The 13,290-nt window shown below is 43.5% G+C and overlaps 1 protein-coding gene across 3 annotated transcripts in view; it reads left to right on the plus strand.

The window, feature by feature from the left end:
• LOC110505082 (ankyrin repeat domain-containing protein 50) overlaps nucleotides 1-12,409 on the plus strand; it is a 37,859-nt gene extending 25,450 nt beyond the window's left edge. For all 3 annotated transcript variants that reach the window (XM_021584042.2, XM_021584043.2, XM_021584044.2), the window contains exons 4-5: nucleotides 6,629-10,164; nucleotides 10,680-12,409. In XM_021584042.2, the coding sequence (XP_021439717.1) occupies nucleotides 6,629-10,161 (3,533 nt within the window). In that variant the 3' untranslated portion in view covers nucleotides 10,162-10,164; nucleotides 10,680-12,409. The remainder of the gene's footprint in view (nucleotides 1-6,628; nucleotides 10,165-10,679) is intronic.
• Nucleotides 12,410-13,290: the final 881 nt, after the last annotated feature.

Here is a 13,290-nt window from a genome sequence, read left to right on the forward strand (position 1 = left end):
CTCTGTTCAGACCTCTGCCGTCCATGCTCGTACAGCCCCCCCCCAGTTAGAATTTACTGTGGTTCCAGTTGACCTGGAAAAGTGTCAAGGCCAGGCATCATGTCATTGCCTGCAGTTAAATGAAAGCAATCTTCTTGGAAGATGTGTGCAACGTTAGTCACGTTCATTGTGTAGCTAGTGACCACATCTGCTACTGCAAGTTCCTCTCCTTGCGCCTGTGCTTATCTGTGCCACGTGAGGAGAACGATGATAATGCCATGACTGCACAGCAGAGTTTCAGGCCATATGAAGTGATGTCTGTGATGGCTCAAGTGGAAATTGTAGGTCAGCTTCCTCCATTTATAGTAATTGAATGAAAAGGCCTCTTTGGCATGTTCAGACTGGAGGCCCCTGCTTGTTCATTTCTTTCTTTCCCTTTCTATGGGCCTCTGGAAATATTTTTAAAGGGTTTTCAAGGCTAATGCTCTATTTCAAGATGGCCGCGGTTAACTCGCTGTCTCTCTTTTCCTCCTCTTGGGTTTTCCACACCACAAAGTGTTCATAATTTACATATGATCAATTTTGTGGGAACTGTGGGAGGCCACTAATCTCAAAACTGTAGGAGAGAAGGAGTCTATTTGTTAATCATTGTCTGAATAAAAAAAAAAAAACTTCTACGATTTCCTGGGCAGTGTAGTCTGATTCACTGATACTCTCTTGGTGGGTAACGCACATCTAAATTAAACATTGAGACAACCTTTGAAAACAACATGCTGAGGCAAAGGCTCCCGGCTGGCTAAAATTGACTTTTAGGTCATCTGTCCTAGATATCGTTCAGCCCCCCCCCCCCCCCCCCCTCTTAATGGCCTCTTCCTCTCGGCCAGTGGGTTTCCTGTCTCAGCTGAAGGCATCCAGAATGCTTAGTGGAGAATCAGTCTGAGGTGGAGCAGGAGGTCACAGGGCCTGGGAGAGGCAGTGGAAAATGCTCTGTTGCTAAAAACATTGACTGACACTGAGGCTTTGGGTCACTGGGTTATTATAATCCTACTGTACTCTGTTGGTGGTGACTGCATGGTGTAGGACAGAATAGATGCGTTGTTTTTCGTTGTTTCCGTTATAGCTCGGAATGGTAGCGTTCCACAGGTAGCCACCGCAAATGTTTTTGTTAATTAGGGCTGACATTTTAGAACATAATTAGTCATTTTAAAAAACCATTGTTTCTTAATATTCCTCAGGGATAGGTTTCTCACGCCTGTTTGAGTACTGCCAGGTTTGTGTATCGAAAGCTACAATGGCGATGATTAGAGGGGTACCTACTAGTGGTGTGAACACTTTAAATGTTTAAACGAAGTTTGGATCCTTAACGTTAAGAGAAAACCCTTATCTCAGGAACAATGTTTCCCCCATATAATTAATATCACAGTGCAGTTATCACAAAACATATTATTTTTGGTGTTATAGCCTAACTAGACTGGGGACAGTTGTGTATATTTAAATACAACCAGAGAGAAAGAGGCTGACTTTAGGCTACTTTGGTGAATTTGCGAGGCATGCACGACAAGACATTGCGCGATGCATAGTACCAAGACATATGCACTTGGTTCTGCCTGCTCCTCCTCTCTCCCCCTTCACACTGGGCTACCTGCTCTTTCCCTTTGCTAATGACACATGTGTGTGTTCAGTCTTCGGTCTGTTGCCTGTAGGATATCTGGGACCGATGTCAGCGGGATACAGAGGTATCTTCAGGACAGTCTTGCGAGCACGGGGTACTCTTCATTACTGGGTGGGTGGCAGGGCCGGCCTGCTCATCGTCACGCTCCATCCGCCAACTCCTGGACAGTCTGTGGTGCAACGTGGCGTTGGTGGATGGAGCGCGACATGATGTCCCAGATGTGCTCAATTGGATTCAGGTCTGGGGAACGGGTGGGCCAGTCCATAGCATCAATGCCTTTCTCTTGCAGGAACTGCTGACACACTCCAGCCACATGAGGTCTAGCATTGTCTTGTATTAGGATGCTTTAGTCCAGGTCTGGGAGGAGATCCCTCGGGAGACCATCCGCCACCTCATCAGGAGCATGCCCAGGCATTGTAGGGAGGTCATTCAGGCACGTGGAGGCCACACACACTACTGACATTACATCAAAGTTGGATCAGCCTGTAGTGTAGTTTTCCACTTTAATTTTGAGTGTCACTCCAAATCCAGACCTCCATGGGTTGATAAATTTGATTTCCATTGATCATTTTTGTGTGATTTTGTTGTCAGCACATTCAACTATGTAAAGAAAAAAGTATTTAATAAGAATATTTCATTCATTCAGATCTAGGATGTGTTATTTTAGTGTTCCCTTTATTTTTTTGAGGAGTGTACTTCTGCATTTCTCGCTGTGTAAACACATAGGCTCAGGATAACTCCTGGTGAAGTTGGGTAGCTGATATTCAGAGCATAAATGGCCAAATGGATTAGTCACAGGAATCAGGATTAATAAAGCCAATGCAACAGCCTGTTTTTACAAACGGTGGGCCTACCACGTGGATGAGCATTCATAAAATTCCATTGCAGGCCGACACCGTAGGCTACACCAGATTATGCATGGGCCGATGTTTTTTGGACGTCTTTTTTTGGTCCTGTCCGTACCGGCCGTCATTTTTTGTTTGTTGGTGTTCGACAAACGTTGGGCCTACCACATGGATGGGCATTAGTAAAATAATACGTACTTTCAACATCCATAAAAGACACCTTTTCAACCTCCCGGGAAATATGCATTCTAAATGTCCGGAAAACACATATTTTATTTGATTTCTTTTCAACGTCATTTTTCTTATAGGGACTATTGTAATTTTGCAGGGGGTGGCAATTTGTTTGTCTCGCCTAGGGCGGCAGAACGGCCAGGACCAGCCCTGGTGGGTTAGGGTTGTTTTTGTTTCATAATATGAAATTGCAGCTACATGTAGCCTGTATCGATTACCCTTTTCAGATATAATGGATTGTGGTCCGTCAAAACGCCTCAGGTACAACATGTTTGTTTGTCTGTTAGGGTTGGCAACATTACGGCTTTTTAAATGCCGGCACGAAACCTCCTCTGGAGATATGAACAGCATTTGTAAAGTAATGCTGCTTCTGAAGCGGGACTAACTTCCATCACTAGGCGACCATAACTGTCAATCAAATCATCTCAAGCTGCTGCACGCAGCCTGCCTGCTGCCTGCCTGCTGCCTGCCGGCAGACCACGCCCCTAAAAAAGTACTTAGAAATGTTTTAAATACCTTGACTTACCAATACATTTAGTAGAAAGAGAGCACATCTTGCTACACTGCCATTAAAAACAGCATACAAAACACAGCAGCACATCAATCGGCAACATTTATTGTTGTCAGGGAAACAATAGAACATTATATGCCGGAGCAGAATTCTACTGTCTGAAAAGATACAGACTCTTCTGATGCGGCACATTTATCGATTGTCGCTATTGACATGTTACTGTCGCTGTGTTCTATGTCTCCAAAGGGTCGTGGTAGATATAACTTCATTGCCCGGCCCTAGTAGTCATACATACACTACCGTTCAAAAGTTTGAGGTCAATTAGAAATGTCCTTGTTTTTTAAAGAAAAGCACATTTTTCGTCCATTAAAATAACATAAAATGTATCAGAAATACAGTGTCGACATTGTTAATGTTGTAAATGACTATTGTAGCTGGAAACGGCAGATTTGTTTTAATGGAATATCTACGTAGGTGTACAGAGGCCCATTATCAGCAACCATCACTCCTGTGTTCCAATGGCATGTTGTGTTAGCTAATCCAAATTTATAATTTTAAAAGGCTAATTGATCATTAGAAAACCATTTTGCAATTATGTTAGCAGAGCTAAAAACATTGCTGATTAAAGAAGTAATAAAACTGGCCTTCTTTAGACTAGTTGAGTATCTGGAGCATCAGCATTTGTGGGTTCGATTACAGGCTCAAAATGGCCAGAAACAAAGAACTTTCTTCTGAAACTCGTCAGTCTATTCTTGTTCTGAGAAATTAAGACTACTCAATGCTAGAATTTTATTTATTTTTACCTTTATTTAACTAGGCTAGTCAGTTAAGAAGAATTTATTATATTCAGTGACAGCCTAGGAACAGTGAGTTAACAGCCTGTTCAGGAGCAGAACGACAGATTTGTACCTTGTCAGCTCGGGGATTTGAACTTGCAACCTTTCGGTTATTATTCCAACACTCTAACCACTAGGCTACCCTGCCAATTGCCAAGCAACTGAAGTTCTCGTACAACGCTGTGTACTTCTCCCTTCACAGAACAGCCAAACTGGCTCTAACCAGAATAGAAAGAGGAGTGGGAGGCCCTGGAACACAACTTAGAAAGAGGACAAGTACATTAGAGTGTCTAGTTTGAGAAACAGACGCCTCACAAGTCCTCAATTGGCAGCTTCATTAAAAAGTACCCGCAAAATACCAGTCTCAACGTCAACAGTGAAGAGGCGACTCCGGAATGCTGGCCTTTTAGGCAGAAGAAAAAGCCATTTCCAGCTACAGTAGTCATTTCCAACATTAACAATGTCTACACTGTATTTCTGATCATTTTATTTTATTGGACAAAAAAATTTGCTTTTCTTTCAAAAACAAGAACATTTCTAAGTGACCACAAACTTTTGAATGGTAGTGTACGTAATAAGACCACATTTGTACAAGATAAGATTATTTCTTATTGCTTAAATTTGTATTTCTTTTGCAGTTTAAACTTTAAGCAAAATTGTCCATTTGTAACATCCCTAGACCCTACCACCCCATTTTGCTACTGGTGTGGCTACATTGCCCCTGTGTGGGGTAAGATTTCATAGTCTTCTTTCTGTACAAAACCATTCATGGAGGGAACTACTCCTCAGGCTTTGCGACAGTTTGAGACTTGTACACAGAGAAACTTTGATTATATAATCCAAGCAATCCAGTTTAGAATACTTACTGCACGGATTGATTATAGACATGTTAATTTTGTCTAAATGTTGTCATTAGTCTCTCAGATCCCCATTTTGTAGTGTTTGCTTTATTTATCATTGAGGGTGTTTAAGGTAGCTTAATTTAAGATGCACATTTTAATTAACCGGTTATCCTAACCCAGACAGCAGTAAATGAGCCCATTTCTTCAGGAAACATTTAGAAGCAGCTTGTTTTTCATGATATAGGTAATTAGATAAAACAAAAGAATGTATTACTCGTTTCCCACAGCAGGAGGCAAGTTTAGAATTGAGAAAAATCACAACAGCATTGAACAATTCTCCGCCGAGTCCCCCCCCCCCTCCCTGTCCCCCATCAGGCCTGAGACCATGGAAACAGTAAATAAAACTATCCCCTGCCCTTGAGTTTGTAGCCTGATCTGACTGCTCTAACCTGGAGAAAGTTACCCCTTTATGTCTGGGAAAGGATTGCTACTGAACATTAGTGGTAATTAATTAAGACCCCCATGGTGATTTCTTCCTAAAGGTCTGTGCTGGTAGCACGTAGTCTGTTAATGTGTGAAACAATAGAGTTGTCTTATGGCCATTTGTATGCTATGAAATGGAAATAGGTCTTCCAGGGGTCTACTTTGTGTTTTTCTCTCAAATGTGTGAGGAGAGGGCCTTTTAAATAATTAGTTGGGCCTTGAGCTTTAAAGGGACAATCTGCAGTTGTTACATCCATTTTTTGGACGAATAAGTTAATGATATGTACCCATTGATTCTTGACGAATATAGCTATTAATACCTCATGAGCTTAGTTCGTACCCCACCAGAACCCAAAATATAAGCTGATTTTACTCCACTGTTCGTTAACAAAGTATATGTAAACAAACACTATATAGACTCAAAACATGTTTTAAACTATATTGTTGATATCAAGGACGGTCCTTGCATCCATAGCGCTATCCATGAATTTGAGAGTGGTTACTTTTCTCCAGCACCATACCTCAGCTTTTTACCGAAAACGGGCAGGGAGTGTGCTTAGTCATTGTTTCAACTGCTGATTGCCCCTTTAAATATATTGATATGTACATAAAAGTCTTTATTCTATACTTTTGCAATCGTATTGATATTTTATTTAGTTAAATGTATGGCTGGGATGATAATGTACTGCGCTTTCTTAGGAGAATCAAAGGTCTTCTGCATCAAATACCCCTCTAGAGCATCAATTACGCCAGCTTTGTTTTCCATAGTCCTTCACAAAAGATCTGTCATACTGATGCTGAACTGATTACTGATTACTCTGCCAGAGACCAGGGTCATGCTCTCAATTCCTTTGAATGGTTTTATTTTTAACAACATGGCTTCACCACTAATTAGTCTGTGCCTTAGGAAATTAAAGGTTGGCGTAATAGAATTCTTCAAAGGTAAAAGATCAATGGGAAAATGGAGTGACTATATTCTGAAGGTCAGATATCTATTTGAGAATATAAGGGCATCATGTAAAAAAGGAATTAGTCACCTTCGTATGATCACTATGAGCACTGAAACTCAGTGGAAAGACTAATTATGCCCTCTCTGTATTACTTTGATAAACTGTAACACAGCCATATTAATCTTGGAAATGTGTTGAAAGAAGTTGGGGTGAACATTGATGTTTAATTCATTGCTTTTGATGTGGTAAACGAATAGTTATTTTTTTTCTATTTTCTAGGATTCCGTAAAATTAGCCTGGACGACCTTCGCAAGGCCTACATCGTCAAGGACGTGCAGCAGTACATCCTCCACCGGCTCGACCAGGAGGAGGCCCTTCGCCAGCACCTCACCAAGGAGACAGCCGAGATGCTCAACCAGCTGCACATCAAAAGCAGCGGCTGCTTCCTGTACCTGGAGCGCGTGCTGGACGGGGTGGTGGAGAACTTCATCGTGCTGCGAGAGATCCGCGACATCCCCGGCACACTCAATGGCCTCTACTTGTGGCTCTGCCAAAGGCTGTTTGTTCGGAAGCAGTTCGCCAAAGTCCAGCCTATTCTCAACGTGATCCTTGCAACCTGCAGGCCACTTACTTTCAAGGAGCTTTACCATGCTGTCTGGACCAAAAACATGACTCTCACCATGGAGGATTTTCAGAAGAAGATGGACATCCTCTCCAAGTTGTTGGTTGATGGCCTCGGAGGTACTAGGATCCTCTTTCACTACAGTTTTGCCGAGTGGCTCCTGGATGTTAAGCATTGTACACAAAAGTACTTGTGTAATGCAGCGGAGGGACATAGGATGGTGGCGATGAGTTACACTTGCAGGGCCAAGCAGCTCAAACCGCTGGAGGTGCAGGAGTTTGCCCTGCATCTGATCAACTCCAACCTGCAGATAGAGCCTTTCAACCTGGCTCTTTGGATGGTGTGGAATGGTACACCCGCCAAAGACTCTCTTTCCATCTCCATACCTAAAGAGCAGGAGGTGCTACAGCTTCTAGTCAAAGCTGGAGCTCACGTCAACAACGACGACGACCATGCCTCTTGCATAGTGCAGCAGGCACTGGAGAGAGAGGATTCGATTCGGACGTTGCTAGACAATGGAGCCTCTGTGAACCAATGTGACTCTAGCGGGAGAACTTTGCTGGCCAATGCTGCGTACAGTGGAAACCTGGATGTGGTGAACTTTCTCATATCCAGAAGAGCAAACATGGAGATGGAGGACAACCATGGACAAACGTCACTTACTCTTGCGGCAAGACAAGGGCACACTAAGGTCGTAAACTGCCTCATCGGCTGTGACGCAAACATCAATCACACAGACCACGATGGGTGGACCGCCCTTAGGTCTGCAGCCTGGGGTGGGCATTCGGAGGTGGTGTCTGCTCTCCTCTACGCCGGTGCCAAAGTTGACTGTGCTGATGCCGACAGCAGAACGGCCTTAAGAGCCGCAGCTTGGGGAGGTCATGAAGACATCGTGCTGAACCTCCTCCAACACGGGGCAGAAGTCAACAAAGCAGACAATGAAGGAAGGACAGCTCTCATTGCAGCGGCATACATGGGGCACAGAGAAATCGTAGAGCACCTCTTGGAGCATGGGGCAGAGGTGAACCATGGTGATGCGGACGGAAGGACAGCCCTCTCAGTTGCTGCTCTCTGTGTGCCTGCCAGTAAAGGTCATGCCTCTGTCGTAAGCCTCCTCATTGACAGGGGTGCAGAGGTGGACCACTGCGACAAAGACTGCATGACCCCCCTCCTTGTGGCTGCCTATGAAGGACATGTGGACGTAGTTGATCTGCTGCTGGAAGGTGGAGCTGACGTGGATCACACTGACAACAATGGCCGAACGCCTCTTCTTGCTGCAGCGTCCATGGGCCATGCCTCTGTTGTCAATACCCTGCTTTTCTGGGGTGCAGCTGTAGACAGCATCGACAGTGAAGGAAGGACTGTTCTGAGCATAGCGTCCGCTCAAGGGAACGTAGAGGTGGTCCGAACTCTGCTGGACAGAGGGCTGGACGAGAATCACAGAGATGACGCAGGCTGGACCCCACTGCACATGGCCTCATTTGAGGGTCACCGGCAAGTATGCGATGCCCTCATTGAGCAAGGTGCCCGATGCACAGAGGTGGATAACGATGGTCGAATACCCCTGATATTGTCTGCGCAAGAGGGTCACTATGACTGTGTCCATATTCTTCTGGAAAACAAGTCTTGCATCGACCAAAGAGGATATGATGGGAGGAATTCTCTCAGGGTGGCTGCACTGGAAGGCCACAGGGATATTGTTGAACTGTTGCTGAGTCATGGTGCTGATATAGACTGTAAAGACGCAGACGGACGCCCGACATTATACATATTGGCACTTGAGAATCAACTAGCAATGGCAGAGTACTTCCTGGAAAATGGGGCCAATGTGGAAGTCAGCGACACAGAGGGAAGGACGGCCCTCCATGTGTCCTGCTGGCAAGGGCATGTAGAAATGGTCAGGATGCTGATCAACTATCATGCCGATGTGAACTCTTGTGACAACGAGAAGCGATCCGCCCTCCAGTCAGCGGCTTGGCAAGGCCACACAAAGGTTGTGCGGTTCTTGATTGACAATGGCACTCACGTGGATCACACATGTAATCAGGGGGCAACAGCGCTTGGCATTGCTGCCCAAGAGGGGCACAGAGATGTAGTGCAGATCCTTCTGGAGCACGGCGCTGACCCCAACCACGCAGACCAGTTTGGACGCACAGCCATGCGAGTGGCTGCAAAAGGGGGGCATTCAATGATCATCAAACTTCTTGAGAAGTATGGGGCCTCAAGTCTTAATGGCTGTAGTCCTTCGCCAGTACACACTATGGAGCAAAAAACCCCACTCTCTGTAGCTGGGAAAATGCAGTCTCTCACAATTAAATCCAACAGCTCTGGCAGCACAGGAGCTGGAGACATGCAGTCATCTGGACGTGGTCTACAGAACGGTCCTGTCCACGCCTTCAGCTCCCCTTCGGAATCTCCTGACTCTACCGTGGACAGACAAAAGTCGTCTCTCTCAAATAATTCCCTCAAAAGTTCTAAAAACTCACTGAGAACCACCTCGTCCACTGCGACTGCACAGACTGTGCCCATAGATAGTTTCCACGGAATGACCTTCACCGAGCAAATCCAGCAACACTCTCTGCCTCGCAGTCGGAGCCGACAGTCCATCGTCTCACCTTCCTCCACCACCAAGTCCATTGGACATCATCAGGGGTCTCCATCAAGTGAATTTGACTGGGCTCAGGTTAAGCCAGGTCTCAAGTCGACCAAAGGGAATAAGCCTGGAAATGACACATCCAACGGCAAAGGGGGGTCAGGAGACAAGAAAAGGCTCAAGAGCATTGGCTCAACCCAGGGTCAGGAATATGAGATGACCCAGTTTGATAAGAGGACTGCGCTCAACAAGTCTGTAGCGAACATTGCAGTGAAGGATCCTCATTGTAAGATCATGGTTGGCGGCTCCACCCAGCCAGATGGGGGACTGACCCAAGAGCAATTATTCATCCAACAGCAGAGCATTGCAGAGAAGAAGCGAAATGGAATTATGACCAACCCCAACTACCATCTTCAGGGCAATCAGGTTTTTCTCGGGAGGGTTTCTGTCCCAAGGACTGTACAGAATAGAGGGCACCAGGATGTGCTGGAGAACTACCCTATAGGGGAGACTGAATTAAGCCTTAAACAAGCACTGAAACTGCAGATAGAAGGATCAGACCCTGGGTTTAACTACAAAAAGGAGACACCATTATAGCTGGTAAGTTTTCATTCTCAAACGAATCTGATGTAATTAGAATGTACATTTTTTTCTAAGCATTAACCACCAGCTATAGAGTTATTCTAATGTTCAACATAATTGTTTTACTCATTATATTAGGAGTAGATCAGGTCAGACATGCTTTATTTTCATTACGATTTTAAACGGGTTCGTCGTGAAGATAGTAGAAGTATATGTTAAGCATCCAGGGATGGTTTGTAGGCTGAAAAATCAGAATCCCTGTATGCTATTATGAAGGTCTTTATATTACTTCTAGGATTCATGGCCACATTGTTGATACAGTATGCTGTTATTAAATTACAATTGAATGACTCACTCACCACTACTGAAAACACTGTCTTGTCAATATTTTATTACGGTCCATTGACCTATCATTAGTAGAACTTAAACTTACGTGAATGATGGATTTCAAAGAATGCACTTTTCTGGCCTAAAAGACGACCATTTTTTTCCCAACTCAGCACTAACACAAATCATTCCCATTACCATTTCAGATGTCTTGAATGCCATTCGTCACGGAGACATCGGGAGGGAATGTGCCAAAGCAACTTTTTTTCCCCCCATCTGCATAAGACATGATAAAATAAAAAAAATCCACTCTCTCAAGTGGAACACCTCAGAAAACCTAGGAAAGAATGTTGATCGCTGCACAAGGCCTAGATGAACTGATACTTCAATGTGCCTACATCTGTTACAGCCTTCTCAGTGTAATCATGCACACTATCGTTTTAATGTATTGATATTTAATATGCAGTGTATGCACTTTTTACATAGAGAAAATGACAAACATGTATTTGTTCAGCCTCCCCTTTATGCTCCTGTGTTTCAAACTAATTGTTCCAAAAAAAAATCATACATTGTTTCTGTGTTATACTGTATGTTTGTTTTTGTTGTCCTGCCTGCAATCATACACACCGACAGCAATGTACCGCTGAGCGCATCATCACATCTTACCAGAGGACATCAAGATAATCGATGACATGGGATAATGTTATGCGCATTGGTACTCTGCCTTCCTGAAGACCCCAAATAATCTGTGTTAACCTCGTTCGGTGTACTAAACATATGCTGTGTGTAATATGTTAATAGCTAAGGCAATTTACTATACAAGTATAACCAACCATATTTATTTAGGAAAAAGCCACTTTAAGTTGTATTGTATGCTCTATCATGGTGCTGTGTTCAAAAGTTGCCTGCAGTTATTTTGGACTCCATTTTGGTCGTCTTGATACCATTTTCTTTGCTATGTGTATTGTAGTGTTAAAGATACCTAAGGGAGAGAGTTAATTGAAAACGTTAAACCCATGTGACTTCATTTTGTCCCTGTGGGACTTTTCATGTTTTTTTTTTTGTGTGTGCATTTGAAAATGATTAAAATAACCATTGTGTATACTGTCAACTACGGAGGTGGGGCTTAAATGCAAAAGTCTGAAGCGAAAGCGGCATTCGAGTGCATTCGTTGGTGGAATTATTACTATTACAACCTGCAATTCAAGAAACAAAATTCAAACTTTGTTTCCCCTATTATTGCAGTGTGGCTTATATTTTGATAATTGACGTATATTTCGGAGCAAGACGCACACACAAAAAAAACGGCTTAAGGTTCACTCGTCGCGGCTTCACTGAGTAGGAGACTTCAATAATATTATGGTTTTAAAGGATGGTTTGAAATGTATACCTGTCAAGCCAAAGTTGGAACAAAGCATTTTTTTTTTCTTCTCTTGAGCGGCTGCATGTCAGTTAACCCAGCAGTAGCTCCGCCGTAGAGGGAGGGGCTTGAAGATGGTGCTCTCGGATTGCAAACATCTGTTTTTCATGGACTATGTGGGGGCTGTGTGAGCATTTGTGTGTCATGTTTTTTTTTGGCAGGCTTTTCACAATGTTAACAGTGAGAAGGGGGGGAAAATGGAAAAGCCGTCGCAAACATACTGTATAAACCCAAGTCGAAGCCCTCCGCTCTCCAGTACAGCTTGAAGGTGTGGTATGAAGGTATAAAGGAAGAAGGACTCATTTTTAGGATCAATTCGGGACAGTATTCAAACTTCTTTCGCCATCTCTCAAACCTCATGTTGTTTTGAATTGACCCTAAACTGATTGTAAATAACTTACCATGTACATTGAACTTTTCATTTCAAAAATGTATTTCCTGTACTATATTAAGCAGAATGGTCTGATGTATATTAAAGTGCTTAATAAACATATTTGCTTTACTGCTGGAAAATTACAGGTTCTCTATTGTTACATCATTGTAATTGAATTATTACCATTTTCTCAATGTATCCTTTAAATTACTGTACAACTGAGCAGACACTTAACAGAGATCCATACTATGCCATGTCTATGCCCTATTGGCTAACCTTACATCGAAGGCCATTACATGCATCCCTAAGCATTAAGCAACCATTAACCCAACATTTTGATCGATTGATCGTCAAATAATTGCCTGTTTTGGCAGTGTTGCCTGCCTTAAATTCCTCGACTCTCAAGAAGCCTACGTATACACACGTAGATTGACCAGATAATTGTGTACACCCGAGAAGAATGTCACCTTCTGGGATAGTAATTTCCCAATTAACCTTGTGTCAATTGTGTTATCTATGGCTAATACCTGGCTGTCTACCGTTTACTTCGGCAATGACACGTAGGTCAAGGTTGTGTAGCAACTGTAATTATTTCTAGCTGACTCACCCGAGCAGACCGATATATCAAGTCAAATAAAGGCCTGATTCAGTAGCCTCCAGTGGGGTGGACATGTTGTCGGGACTCCAGAAGGTAGATGTAGAAAAGGGTCAGATTTTCCTGTTATTAAAGCTGCATAACCACAGGGTACACTGGATAGTTTCCCCACCGTGCAGTTGATGGTGGAGGGCCAGACCAGGACACTGCATGCATCGCAGCGTTTGGATCAAACTGAAGTGGAACAGAGGTTCTGTGCCAAGCTCCATCACAGCTCTGCTTCATTAAGTCCACCGCATAGGAAGAGATCCTCAAGAGGTCTAATCACAGGGATGGTATTGTATGTTACAAGGGCAATGAACTGTTTTATCTAATTCCAAATAAATAAAAAATAAAAAAATCTTGCTTTTTGGATTACAGAGTTTCAAG

The sequence above is a fragment of the Oncorhynchus mykiss genome, chromosome 31 (genome assembly GCF_013265735.2).
Source record: "Oncorhynchus mykiss isolate Arlee chromosome 31, USDA_OmykA_1.1, whole genome shotgun sequence".
Taxonomy (NCBI): domain Eukaryota; kingdom Metazoa; phylum Chordata; class Actinopteri; order Salmoniformes; family Salmonidae; genus Oncorhynchus; species Oncorhynchus mykiss.